Source organism: Lissotriton helveticus, chromosome 9 (assembly GCF_964261635.1).
Source record: "Lissotriton helveticus chromosome 9, aLisHel1.1, whole genome shotgun sequence".
Classification (NCBI taxonomy): domain Eukaryota; kingdom Metazoa; phylum Chordata; class Amphibia; order Caudata; family Salamandridae; genus Lissotriton; species Lissotriton helveticus.
Genome location: NC_136070.1, coordinates 172639862 through 172654357, shown reverse-complemented (window position 1 = coordinate 172654357; position 14496 = coordinate 172639862). Strand labels below are relative to the sequence as shown.

Genomic DNA, 14496 nt, shown 5'->3' with positions numbered 1-14496 from the left:
GGTTCTCGTTTGACAGAGGGCTGCATGGTCTCCAACTTTTTCCATACCAAGCTCAATTCCAGTTGTGTGCCAGAGGCTTTCACCTCATTTACCACTTCTGTCCTCCCACTTAGAGAGCTCAGATTTCACAAGATTACCTAATGTTTGTGAATACAGAAGTGTGAACTAAGCAATGGTCCTCTTTAAAGGATAAGTGACCCTCACTCTAATCGCTCCAAATTAAAGTGCACAAAGTTATAGTGAATAAATTGAAGGAAACAAAACGTAAGACTGCAACCATTTATTTCCAAGCTGTTAACAGAGCAAAAAGCCTCTTCAACATTCCAGCCTTATATTGACTGCCATTTATGTAGAATATGGCAAATGCTAATTAAACATGGTGGAAGCATAGTCCATTTTGTGCATCTCCATAGCTTTCCTTTCTTTGTCTTTGCCACTCTTTCCTTGGACGTCCACGCAGCAGCCTTTTTTGTGTAGTTTAGTCCAACTAGGAATGAAAAAAAACACATTATTAAAGCATGAAGGTTCCCTCCCCCATTAAACTTACAAAAAACAATACCGGATGAGATCTGTTACTATACAAGACACTCCATATATATGCAAGACTTAAATGTTTTCAATCTGGCCAAGTTAAATAAATAGAAGTACAAAACTAAAAGGATACATTTATAAACACTTATGTGATAAATTACTGGCAACTGGAACTTTGAAATGCACGTCTTTGGATTATGGGTTCTTTAGAAATGCATGGTCAACTCTGCATTATCAGACAGTCATTTGTTCAAGGAGCAGGCTGTTAAATATGAAGTCTGTTTCGGTGTAACACCCTGTTCAATTCATAATCTTTTAGCCACGTTCAGGGACTCCACACGGTCTATATCAGTGGATTTACGCTTAGCTTATGCATTGTAACATTAACAGAGATATAAACACCTTCATACAAGAAACATTACTTCACAACTGAAACACGGGGAGGTTGTCAGGGGGTCTATTCCTACCACAAATAAAATGCCACCCTACAGCATGGGTACTCACAAACATTTTCCCAGGGCCAAAAAGTTTGGTCTTGGACGGCACTGTTGGTTGGGGGAGGCGTAAGGTGGATGATGGGGAAGCTAAGCATATACAACTAGTGGCTGAACTGAACAGTACAATATGGAACCGGAAGACCTAGGATGAATCCTGGCTTCCCCACTTGACCAAATTGTGTATAATTTATACACGTTTGCTGTCTTGAAGGGTGCTTCTAAAGTTAAGGGGTGCAGTACACCCTAGCTACTCCCTTTAACTGTAATTCACTTTTAAATGCTTGCTGTTTAAAAAATGTTTAATGTTTGTGCTGAGTAGAGTAAACAGCAGCTCATGGTGCCCATGTAAAGGTCAGAGGGCCACATGCGGTCCCCGGGCCGTATCACTGCCCTACAGGGATTCTGGCAGATTCACCCCCCCCCCCCTCCCCTAGGTACACTAGGATAAGGAGCGGTAGGTAGGAGCACAACATATAATTGCATCAACACGAAAGCATATAATCTATGCAACAGCACAATGGTTGAACTGTTTTTATTCTTTACCATTCTCATAATTACTCTATTTTGTTTCCTTCTATTAATAGCAGCAGTGCACTTTTTTTTTTTTAAAACAAGAGTCACTGCTTCAATAAATATTGAAAAACGGATAAACTCATTGTTGGCGGGGCAAGTCATATGATGTTGATGCTTTTACATTCCATTTAGGGTAATAGTTCCCCATCTATGGTTATTTAAATACTTCTAAAACATAAAGGCATAGAAAATTATGAGATTTAATAAATTCAACAACCATGAGAGTCTGCTAGTCTTGCATGACAACCGGAGCAGCATCATGCCGGTTTGTAATAGGACAGCGTAGTCCTTAATAATTGTGCATATTTATGTGCAATTATAACTGTATAGGACTATGTACAATTGCCCTGCTATAAAACTGGAATAAAGAAATTAATCAATAAATTTGGGGTGGGCAATATATTTTTCCCCGCCTGCGGAATTCTGGTCAAATTCCACCAGCCGCTGCGTGGTGGAGTTTTACCATGTGTGTGGCTCAAAAACATATTGAAGAGCGAACTTTGGCAACCCCTAGCATGCTTTTCGGTCGCTTGGAAGGCACCAGGCAAGGTTTCCCCAATGCGGATATCGCGGTCAGTTTCACCCGAGCTTGACAGGATATAAGCTGACCACCTACAGCACAGTTAGTGACTTCAAGAGCTCTGGTGACAGAAAGGCGAAGACTAAAGACATGAAAACTTTGCTCTCTCCCTATACACCTCTCACACTAAGGAAAAGAAAAAAACCTTGCTACTGGTGAAGGCTTAAGAGGTGCACCACTATGTTAAGTCAGACCATCTTCAGTAGTCGGAAAAGTTTAAAGGAGGTCTAAAGACTTGAAACGAAACAAAGCAGGTTATCAACTGTGACCCAATTAGAGCAATCAGATGCTGGGTTTGGCTACATGTATAAACACATCTACCAGTGGATTAGGGTGCATAGTACTGTGCCAAAGTATAGTTGAGGTAAATACAGATACACATTCGGAAGAGAATTGTTAATGGATTATAACGTTTTAGCTACTGAGTACTGTACCTTTAATAGTACTAAAAGTAATAGAGCTATTTACGATTAGCAAAGCATACAGGTTTTGCCTATGAAAGACCTATTGGCGTAGTCAAGTTTTTTTTTTTTTTAAGTGTTCCACAGCAGTGCAAACAGGTTGTGCGACATGGTGTAAAGTAAATAAAAATAAAGTGGTATTGCGCGGGCAATGCTAGTCGTGCATTAGCACTTTATTTCCTTAAAGCCATGTTGCACAGCAAAAATAGATCTGCAATGTGGGACTGTAAATAGCTGGTGAAAAGCCCAGCAGCAACTACTTAAATACTATGTACTTTGGAAGTTGCTGAGGAAACAATGGCTCCTGTGGACTAATAAAGTTTGTTTTAATAATAACGTGTTCGATGGCAATGTGCAGGGTTCAATTGATGTCAGAAAGAAAGCTGGCCACAAACCCCTAGGACTCAATTTGTAAAATTGTTTATATAGTAAGTAGGTAAGCTAAGATATATATACACATAGAACTTAGGAAGTGAAATATTTTGTACAACAAATAAAAATAGTGAGAGGTTTCCCAGTGAAAAAAACGTTTGGAACCTAAGCTAATGGTGACATACGATGTGACATATGTGCACTTTGGAACATTTAGGCGACCACTGGAAATTCAGCAATGTATGTGCTTGCTGGAGGAGAAGATGGGGTCAAGCGTGTGGCCGGCGTAGTGGGTGGGGGGGGTTTACCAGTTGTTTGAGTCCGAGGTTGGCCAGCAGGGCGGCAGTGTTGCAGTCCTTGTTGTTCTCCAGGTGGAAGTTGAGGTCCCCTAGGAGGATGTAGTCTGTGGGGTGAGGGCGTGCGGATTGACGAAGTCTGCGATGGCTTCGCTGAATTGTGTGCGTGGTCCCGGGGGTCTGTAGATGAGGGTGTCTCTGAGGGTGGTCTTGGGGTCGGTGTGTATCTGGAAGTGAAGGTGCTTGGCGGCGGTGAGGGTGTCGTCTGAGTTGGTCGTGATGCGGATGGCGTTTCTGTGGACGATGGCGATGCCTCCTCCGGTTTGGTTGACGCGGTCCCTCCGGGTGATCTTGTAGCCATCCGGGATGACTATGGCGATGTCGGGGGCTGAGGAGGCGTTCATTCAGGTTTCTGTGAGGAAGGCGACGTCTGGTGAGGTTGTGTCGAGGAGGTTCCAGAGTTCGACGGCGTGCCTGTGGACGGAGCGGGTGCTGAGCAGGATGCACTTGAGGTGGTTGTTGCTGGTGCTCGGCTTGGCGGGTGCGGTGCAGGTTCGGAGGCAGGTGAGTTGGCAGGCTTGGCAGGTGAAGGGTGTGTGGGTGCATTTCGGGGTGGCTCGGTAGCAGGCGGGGATCCGGCCGGCGTTGAGTGCGTTGATGGTGGTGGCGTCGTAAATTCGTCTGGTGCGCTGGCATCGTCGAGGACCAGGGGTCCCGGCACTGGGCGCGGTTCAGGCGTGGACGGGCGTAGACTGGCTTGCCTTTGGCGCGCCCGCTGCGCGGGCTCCATATGAGGCGAGGCAGGAGGGTAGTAGCCAATGGGTGCAGGGGGGCGGGGCAGCGGCAGGAGAGATGGGGCTGAGGAGCCCTACGAGGATCGCGGTGAACCTAGGGGAGGCAGGAGCCACGAAGAAAACACTCACTCAATCATTCGGGGTACAAAAGAGAAGGGGGCGGGCAGGCACACGGGGCACAGAAGCAGGGCAAAGGCAGTCCAGGCGGCGATCGCGCAGGAAGTAGAGCGCCGATCTGGAGGGAGGAGCAGGCGGCACAGCGTTCAGGACAGGCGGAGCTACAGCGGTGGGAAAGTGACCTACCCGAGGGTCAAGGGTCACAGTCAACAGTTTCGCTGGCTTTAAATCACAGGGTCACAGCAACCTGGAATGATGCCAGGAATCTAAGAGTAACTGATAGGGTGGTTGTGCAGGGAGAGCAAATTAAATAAACAATTTTAGCCTTCTTTTACTTGAGAAAGCTAAAGGTTTACCCTGCTGCAACCAAACAACTAATGGTGATGCATTTTACTATTCACTCCAAAGTAAAATCAATCAAACTTTTGCCCAGCAGCTGGAGCTTGTGCCTTAGCAATTGCACGCAAACTCTAAAAGCTGCTAAAACACTGTAATCTTCGCTGCGCTGTGCATGCCTGGACTAATGCTATCTCACAGGTGACGTGCTGAGCCAGGGAAATGCTTGTACCATTTAAATACAAGTCTGAGCGCTAGTGAGTTCCTGAGCAGGGGACAATGGCAGTGCGAGCAAAACACACACCCTGCTGTGTCCGCCGCAGCAGCCGCTGCTTGAGAAAAGGTGAAGCATGCACTAAGCATTAGCCATTTGGAGGCTGTAATTTATTTATGGCACAGACAAAACCAACAGAGCTTACATTGCCTAACTTGCATTGGCTGAATAAGACACTCGCGGCAGCTCCGTAAATGTTGCTGTGGGAATGGGAGTTCAGGCAGGGTGTGGTGGGGGATAGAATGGACAGGGAAGCGGAAGCAATATTGTGCGAGAGAAGGCCATGAGGTGGGATGCAGCGGAAGTGATGGCGGAAAAGACTCCTAACGCAGCCGCAAAAGTGCCAGGATGTCGAGCTGGCAACAAAAGTGAAAGTAACCGCGAGCAGGCAAATGGAAACGCACCGTGCTCACGCTAATTGAAAACATGGCCCCTGCGGGCCGCTGCTAGCTCCCGCAAGGTGGATGCCGCCTCAAGCACGAGTGTGAGGAAGAGAGCGGACCGATTTCTAAAGGTCATCTCCTAGAGCAACGCATGCGCGCTACCTAGGCGAGACCTAAAAACAGAAGTACAAGTCAGACCCCCCCAGGATATAGCGGCATGGATTAGCAAATTTAGCGGCACAAAAAAGGAAATTTAGCGGCACAAATATGGGAATTTTGCGGCATTTTTTTGGGCCATTTTTCCTACAACAAACACAGATATCTTTGTTTTTGAGTTATTTAGCAACATGAAGCTATGAGACTCTATTGCTGATGCTTTCTGTCCCGAAGGGAGACAAGAGAAGGCACAAGCTTACAGGAGATGTGCACGCGTACGGACAGGAGATGTGCTTACCATACGCATGTACATCTCCTGTCCCCGGAGACTGGCAGCGCCTTCAAACTCTTTTATGCAACAAGACTTCATGGGGTCATGTATTAGCCCATTTTATATCCTTACTAGGGAACCCTCGGATTTCAGATATTCCAAGTAGCTTACGTTCTAGTCATTGAAACATACAGATGTGCTCAAAAAAGTAAGCCCATTGTGAACATCCACACAGAAAACACAAGGAGAGCAAAAAAATCATTGCTCCTGGATTTGAAGGTGGCCATCAGTGCAAAACCTAACTCAACAGCGCCACAACAGCTTATATCTTAAAACCATTCCATGTTAGCACAACATCTCGTTGAAGCCATTTGCATGGCTCGCATTGACAGACAGTAAAAGTCAAATCAAATGGAATTTTATTCTGATTTTAGCAAGAAATCCATAAAAGCAGAGCAAACCAAATGCAAACATTCAAAACTCTCGTCCGAAGCCAGTGTAAAATATTAGGATATCATATAACACACAATAGATAACGAGATGGACATACAATTATAAAAATCTCCTGCCCATCCATCCGTCTCTCTCTCTATCCGTGACCGTCCCTCTCTCTCCGTCCCCCTCCCTCTCTCTCACCGTCTCTCACGCCGTCCCTCTCTCTCACCGTCTCTCACGCCGTCCCTCTCTCTCACCGTCTCTCACGCCGTCCCTCTCTCGGTCTCTCACGCCGTCCCTCTCTCTCACGCCGTCCCTCTCTCACCGTCTCTCACGCCGTCCCTCTCTCTCTCACCGTCTCTCTCACGCCGTCCCTCTCTCTCACCGTCTCGCTCACGCTGTCCCTCTCTCTCTCGCCATCCCTCTCTCTCACTGTCTCTCTCACCGTCCCTCTCTCACGCCGTCCCTCTCTCTCTCGCCGTCCCTCTCTCTCTCGCCGTCCCTCTCTCTCTCGCCGTCCCTCTCTCTCTCGCCGTCCCTCTCTCTCTCGCCGTCCCTCTCTCTCTCGCCGTCCCTCTCACCGCCTCACGCCGTCCCTCTCACCGCCTCACGCCGTCCCTCTCACCGCCTCACGCCGTCCCTCTCACCGCCTCACGCCGTCCCTCTCTCTCTCACCATCTCTCACGCCGTCCCTCTCTCTCAGTCTCTCACTCCGTCCCTCTCTCTGTCCCTCTCTCCGTCCCTCAGTCTGTCCCTCTCTCCGTCCCTCTCTCCGTCCCTCCGTGTCTGTCCCTCTCTCGGTCTCCCTCTCCCTCGTCTCGCCCTCTGTGTCCCTCTCTCTCGGTGTCCCTCCCTATCTCTCGATCTCTCACGCCGTCCGTCTCTCACGCCGTCCCTCTCGCTCTGTCCCTCTCTCCGTCCCTCAGTCTCTGTCCCCCTCTGACTCCCTCTCCCCCTCCCCCTCCGTCTCGCCCTCTCTCGGTATCCCTCCCCCTCTCTGTCTGTCCCTCCCTCTCTGTCCCTCCCCCTCTCTGTCTGTCCCTCCCTCTGTCTATGTCCCTCCCTCTCTCTGTCTATGTCCCTCCCTCCCTCTGTCTATGTCCCTCCCTCCCTCTGTCTATGTCCCTCCCTCTCTCCGTCTATGTCCCTCCCTCTCTCCGTCTATGTCCCTCCCTCTCTCCGTCTATGTCCCTCCCTCCCTCTCTCCGTCTATGTCCCTCCCTCCCTCTCTCCGTCTATGTCCCTCCCTCCCTCTCTCCGTCTATGTCCCTCCCTCTCTCCGTCTATGTCCCTCCCTCCCTCTCTCCGTCTATGTCCCTCCCTCTCTCTGTCTATGTCCCTCCCTCCCTCTCTGTCCCCCCTCTCTGTCCCTCCCCCCCTCTCTGTCCCTCCCCCCCTCTCTGTCCCTCCCCCCCTCTCTGTCCCTCCCCCCCTCTCTGTCCCTCCCCCCCCCTCTGTCCCTCCCCCCCCTCTCTGTCCCTCCCCCCCCTCTCTGTCCCTCCCCCCCCCTCTCTGTCCCTCCCTCCCTCTGTCCCTCCCTCCCTCTGTCCCTCCCTCCCTCTGTCCCTCCCTCCCTCTGTCCCTCCCTCCCTCTGTCCCTCCCTCCCTCTCTCCTCTCTGATAGGTGTGCAGCTATCCAGCCGGCCTCATGGCCGCCGTTCGTCATCCTAATCTCAGTTAAACCCTCTTTCCTTTTCCACACCTTGGCGATAGCTCTGTCTCTGTCTCAGTTCTCCTCAAGCACTTAAATGCAGAACTCTACAAAAAGTTCATGTAAAATCTTCGGGGCGTCCCAGAAGGAGCATTGCAACGCTTGTCTAATTGTTTTAGGGGTGAAACGCGGCACGGAGTTAGAGGCCTGCAGCTCGCAGCGTGCCCGCCCGTGCCGAGAAATCAGCACAGCGTCCCGAAGAAGAAGCGGACGCAATATTACTGAACACACGAGCAGCGGGATGGTGAAATGGCCAAGTTAGGGAATTTTCCGCTGCGGTTACTTCCAGGATAACAAAGCTGCATTTGTAAAATGTAAACAGCAACTTGAGATGCATCAGAATTTTTTGTGGGCTCTCCACACAGGCATGCGCAGTGTGGACGGAAAATGTGAGGCACGGACGGGCACATTACAGCCTTTCCGAAGCGCCGTTTCAAAGCATTCGGGGACCTTAAATAAGACTTTCATATATTTAGATCTCATCTCTGAAGTACTAATGGCTGGCAAAACGGCAGATTTCGCGGGCGCTTGGGCAAATATCGCGGGATTTGCGACATTCGGCTGATTTCGCGATTTTTTTGCAAATCGCGATATCCTGGAGGGTCTGACAAGTCGACTTGAAAAAACTATCAAAACAAATTTGCGTCGTCAGAGCCTCCTAGTCCAATAAAATAGATTCAGCTCAACTCTGCCCTAAAACTCTCATGTAGTAAAAACACTCTCAGATCCAGTTACCTCCCTCTCACCTCAGTGTGATGAGTTTGTCACTTTTCTTAAAAAGAAACCAGCTGACATTCAGACCTCTTTCTCCGACACACCCTACTCCAGCACACATCTATTGCTACCTGGCATGCCTTAAGTGTACTTCACCCCAGAATGCGGCTGACCTTCACTTTGCTCCTTGCTACCAGCAAATCAGGTTTTGCTCTCGACTCCTGTCCACCTTTTGTGTTCAGCAAGCGTGCCCCTCAATCTATGATTAACTCACCCAACTTTAAAAATGCATCTCTTTAAGAAAACATGCTTTGGTCACGCCACTACTCCAATACCTGTGGTCAAGAATTTAAGGGGCTGGCTTGGTGGCATGAGACCTCAGATTACCAAGGTTGCTGCCACCTGCTTTAGATATTCTAAAATGGCTCAGGAAAATTCCTGTAGGTCTTCCGGTCTCAGCCTACAGAACTGTAATCCAGGCACTGGTTATTTCTAGGCTTGATTGTGGTAATATCCTCTACCTGGACATCGCAAAGACTTTGCTAAAGCAGCTCCCAACAGTGCAAAACACCTATGCACATCTATCTCCCCCCTAAATTTACTTCCACACAGACGCTACATGACCTACACTGCCTGCCAATTGAACACTGTGTTAAATCAATTCATAGCTCTATGCTGCATACACAAATGTCTATCCAACTCTGGGCCCATTTACTTGAGATTCTTGGTGCCTTCATATTCACCCAAGCTTTCTCTACCGTCAAACAATCTCAAGTAGGCCGTAATTCCCAGAGTAAGGAAGTTCCTTCAAGGAGGTTACGCTTTCACCTATTTGGATCATAAGCTCTAGAACTCTCTGCCTCTGACCTGGAGTATTCACCCAAGCTTTCTCTACCGTCAAACAATCTCAAGTAGGCCGTAATTCCCAGAGTAAGGAAGTTCCTTCAAGGAGGTTACGCTTTCACCTATTTGGATCATAAGCTCTAGAACTCTCTGCCTCTGACCTGGAGAGCTTTTTCCTTGCTCTCAGTCTTCCGTAAACTGCTAAAAATGTGGCAGGTATAAATCTTCCGATAGCAAAAAGCTTACTGCGATGAGCTTAGCTCTAGGTTACCTTTCTTAGGTAGCCATATGCTTTATAAATCACCTAACGATACCTCTTCAAAAGCCAATGCCTGAAAGGAAATACACTAGCTAAAAATAAAAAACAGCAGGAATACTTGTTACAAGGACTGCCAAAGAACCAGCCAGCCCGGCTAGGTCTAACCACAATGGCTGAAGGATACGTTCATTCAAAGAAAACATGCCAAGACCAATAGGCTCTCATACTTTACGCCAAATGGGTCATTTACTTGCAACCTATAACTACCTGTCAATGGCTCACAATCTGGCCATTAACTGCAGCAAGAATTGTGAGCTTCCGTATTTGCCTGTGCCCCAACTACACTTCCCCATTGTCCCTCCCACTCACTTCATTACGTACTACTTTGACAAGTACTGTACATTTAAATAAAGCACATGTAGGAAGGGTAGGATCCTTCTAGCATAGTTACCCCCCCACACTTTGCCTGGTGTCAGTGTGTTTTTGACTAGTCTGGCTGAGATTTTGCTAATCAGGACTCCCAGTCACTGTGCTTCCTCCCTAAATTTGACTACAGTAGGTACTTTGGTACCTTCCTAATTAGCCACTGGTAAACGCTTAAGGCCCACTATATGGTACTAATGGACCCAGGGCATAGGTACACCGGGGGTCTCCCATAGGCTGCAGCATGTATTATGCCACCTGAGAGACCACTCAAACTGTGAATAGAGACCTGCCACTGCAGCCTGTGTGAGCTGGTGCTAGCTGGTGCTAGCACCACTCACAACAGATCTAAGTTTCCTTATATCTGAGGTCACTGCACTTAAAACCTATAAGTCAACCGTAAGGCAGGCGTTTCAATCATGAAGGCAGGGTGCTTGGTTAGAAGTGTGAGGGTGCCCTGCATTAGCAGGATACCCCCTAAAAACCCCAGACTTAATTCTCCGGGCTTTAAGTGTGGTCAGCCATTTTATACATATAGTGGACGTCAAGTATGAGAAGTCTAACTATATACTGGCTGTTCTGAAACTGGTCATGTTTGGTATCAAACATGTTGGAATCCTACCCAAACACTGGTTCCAGTGTTGGATGTAGGATCCCATGTACTGGCGGCTTGTATTCCCAGTGCCAGCCTTTCAGGGTCTGAAAGCAAGCTAGTGCTGCTGCCGACCACAGACACGATTCTGCCTTCCTGCTGCTGAACTCTGGCGGGGGAAAGTAGAATAATAGGTTTCCTGTCACAGGTAGGTGTGACCACCTCCCAGACAGGACTTTGTGTATTGGGCTGGGTGAGGCGCTTACCAGCGCCACCAGGCTGATTTGAAGGGCATATTTAGTGCTCTCCTTGCATACTCCAGTTGAAACCAGTTCAGGGAGCCGTTGGCTCCCGCTCTGGTGCGAAACTGGACAAAGAACATGGAAATATCCTACCCTCTGTCCAGCCCCTCCTCTAGGAAAGACCCCTGAATCGTCTGAACTCTTTCGTTTAGGTACTTAAGGGCTTACCTGTGGTTGGCTCTTCAGATTCATCGTGGGACAAGATTCAGATCCGAAACCACGTCTACTGTCTGGGCACTTTGGACTTCGCTTTGGCAAGCAAGACTGCATCTTGGAAGACCCCTGTTGCTCCTGGTTTCGTGGTCCGGTCAGTCTTCTGAGTCTGTGCCTGTACTTCATCCAGGTTCTTCTCCATGGATGTGAGCATCAAAGGCACCCAAAAGAATCCCCCTTGGAGTCAAGGAGTCGCTCACCTGCATCTGCAGGCACCGCAACTAAGCTGACCAGTCTGCTGCCCCCCGACGTCCTCCAGACTCCGAAAAGCCCAGCAACACAGGTGGTGATTCTACAACTCCCTCGAGGCCTGCACTGTCTTAGGACTGAGTTTTAGGCCAGTATTACTCATCAGAACCGCTGGAACAGCACCCCTGTGCACCACGTTGACCTGCCATTGCCAAGGCTTGGTGACTCTTCTACAGAGATCTACGGGCTCGAAGAAGCTCCAGCCTCCAGCATATCTTCCGGCCATGATCTTAGTCCTCACCGCATCCTCTGCACCAGGGCCTGCATAATTGGTGAGCTGCTCTAGGTCCTCTTGCGACTCCTATGCCTTTGGCCTGTGGGTCCTCTTGAGGGTCTTCTTTGGCTCCAGTGGGCTCCCCTGTTTGCTCAGGGCCTGCTCTGACTCTCCTGCACCTGGAGAGTTCCCTGAACCTTGCTTATCCAGACACTGCACCTTCTTCGTTTTTCACATCTGTTGCTGCTGCCCAGGCTGGTTGGTGCTTCCGTTGGACACCGACCTCCTGGTTCTGGACTTCCGACATTGGACAGCTTGTGAAAGACTCCTGGTCTTCCACAGCGTTGCCTGGTTCTCACAGCTGCAGCGACAAGGTCACTGTTGCCTCTCCTGCATCTTCCATCATCGGTGGTCATTGGTTTTCCATGCCTTGGAGTCACTCCCGATTGACAGACTCTCTCTCCCCTCTGCTTGTAGGTAATCCTCTTCAAGATTCCACACTTTGATTCCACCGGACTCACCTTCACCAGCTGCATCTTCACTGTAGTCCGCCATAATGGTCTACAGTGGTTTCCGAAATCACCTCACACCTATGCACCAGACTTCCTTGGTGTAGGTATCCTGGTGTATCCACAGGTGGGGTGACTCTCTAACCTTCCATTTTTTATGGGGGTTCTTCAGGGTCCTCTGGGAAGGGCTTCTTGAAAATTGTAATTGCGACTTTTCCAATGACCTGCATTGAGTACGCAGAAGTGTTTTCCACTCTGCACACAGCCTCCGTGGGGTTCCTGGGTTCTTACCTAGGGTGGTTTCTTGGGGCCCCAGCTCTAAGTCTTCTGGGTTAAGTCTCGACTTGAGTCACATTTTGCATTCCACTTTAGAAGTATATGGTTTAGTCTCCCCCTGAAGACCACTATGTATTTGTGCTCCTTACCTGAATTCCTTTTTAAATAATGAATGTATTGTGCTGATATCTCCGGGTAGGAGATGTACCAATGTGTTAGTGAGCGTGTATAATAAATATAACTATTTTTATAACTACACTGTGTAGTTCTTTTTCGTTTAACCTACACTGCACGATTAGTTCTGGTAAAACAAGCTGCTTAACACTCCTTCTGGACTAAGCTTGAAGGCTGCTCTCAACAGCTACCACTTAGAGAGCTTTCTATGTTTGTCTAAGACAACTAAAGTCACCATGATATGGTATGCATGGACAAGTGCCGGGTGCTTCTCTAAATAAGTGTGCACCACTCCTACAGCACGTTGCACTTGTTACGATCTATGTAACAAACTCACGCACAGCCTTGTACCATAACAATAAAAAAAAAATGTCACGGTGCAACAACTTGCACACAAAGAACCTACGTCTCTGCTAGTTCAATGTACGCCCCACACTTTCAATTTTCGAACAAAGACTGCCAATGGCAGATTAATGCAAAGTTAACTGTGCGATTACCTTACCTTTACAAAGCCGATATCTTTGGCATACTGCCTGAAACACTGGCGACACATGTTCAAACCATACTTGCGAATCAGTCCGTGCTTGTTCGAGCAAACGCGGCTACAAAATAAACAAAAAAAAACCAAGACATTACTTTGAGTTACCGTAGTGTTACGCTCCTCTCAGGTTTGATTCAGATGCATGCTGCCATCAAGTCAAAGTCAAAAATGACGAGCAACAACTTTCCAACAAAAACCTAAACTGTTCAGAATACGAAAACCTAAATATGATATATTAACCCTGTCTACTAAATGCACCGCAAAGTACGCTTTGCCGTACAAAAATATTTAAAGTGAAACTACTAAATACAAGAGGGGCGTTCACCTGGTACCTCTTGAAATCACTGCAGGTCTTACAATACAAAGGCTCACTTTACATCGCAACCTTGAATGAATAGCACTCTTGCATGTATTTGTTTGACAGCCGGTTTAGTTAAACTACTTTTTGTAGTGCACTGGAAGTCAAAAATGACATGTAGCCAGTAAGGGTGCTTTGTGAAATAGTTTGGATGGGAAGAATGCACCTAAACAGCGAGTACTGTACGTGGTGATGAAACCGGGCAATGGTTGGGAGGATGAAATAGCGGTAATACATGTAGCCTGGGGGCTGGAGGGTCAGTTATTTCAGTGTAGCCCGGACGAGCGGCACTGGGAGAACGTCCGCTCAAACCGCACTGGCCGCGCAGTCTGCTGCCATACGCGTGTGAGTACTGCTGCTCCCTCCGTAGCAATCCCCCTGACATTACTGAGTCTGAAAAACAATTGGGTGTTGTTTGCACCAAAGAAAGCCCGTAGTTCCAACCGCCCACTACTGACTAACCAAGATCGGGAACCCTGTCCGAACTTCCTCGGGTGGCTCCAGTAAAGCTGCTGGTGACCCATCTTGTTCTTTCACAGATCGCGAAAAGGAAGAGGCGGAGTCAAGTGTCACATTATCAACCCCTTTGCGTCAGTCCCATTGGACAGCGCGAGCAGTAACTTCCTGTAGTTTCAAACAACAATCCATTCAATGTATTAAGCTGAGTTTTGAGCACAGATCTTAACCTTAAAAATGCGTGTCAGCTTTCCTTTCATTTTCGCAAATAACTGCCATATTATGATGTTGAGCGACGTTAAATTACTTTAAATATAACACAAAATAGACACTCTCGCTTCAAAATCCACTGATATGTACAAACTGCGTTCATTTAGTCTTTGGTATGTAACCGTTGCTTGTGCCAAAAAACACATTAAGAACAGATTGGTCGCTGTATGACAGGCTACACTCTTCCTTGGTCTCTGTTGTACCAAACCTTACAGACTCAGCTTCCTCCGGAAATGCCGCCCCGCGCTGCACGCTGGGACTAGAGAGCGACTTTCCGATTGGCTCGCCTCTTTATTGAGTGTTGTGGAGTTGAGTG

The 14496-nt window shown here is 48.2% G+C and overlaps 1 protein-coding gene across 1 annotated transcript; it reads right to left on the bottom strand.

The window, feature by feature from the left end:
• Positions 1–265: 265 nt before the first annotated feature.
• LOC144781064 (small ribosomal subunit protein uS14) lies at positions 266–14074 on the bottom strand. Its single transcript, XM_078659700.1, has 3 exons — positions 13917–14074; positions 13058–13157; positions 266–487 (listed from the first exon to the last, which is right to left on the bottom strand). The coding sequence occupies exons 1-3, from the start codon at positions 13976–13978 to the stop codon at positions 479–481; spliced, it is 171 nt and encodes a 56-aa protein (XP_078515826.1). The 5' UTR covers positions 13979–14074; the 3' UTR covers positions 266–478.
• Positions 14075–14496: the final 422 nt, after the last annotated feature.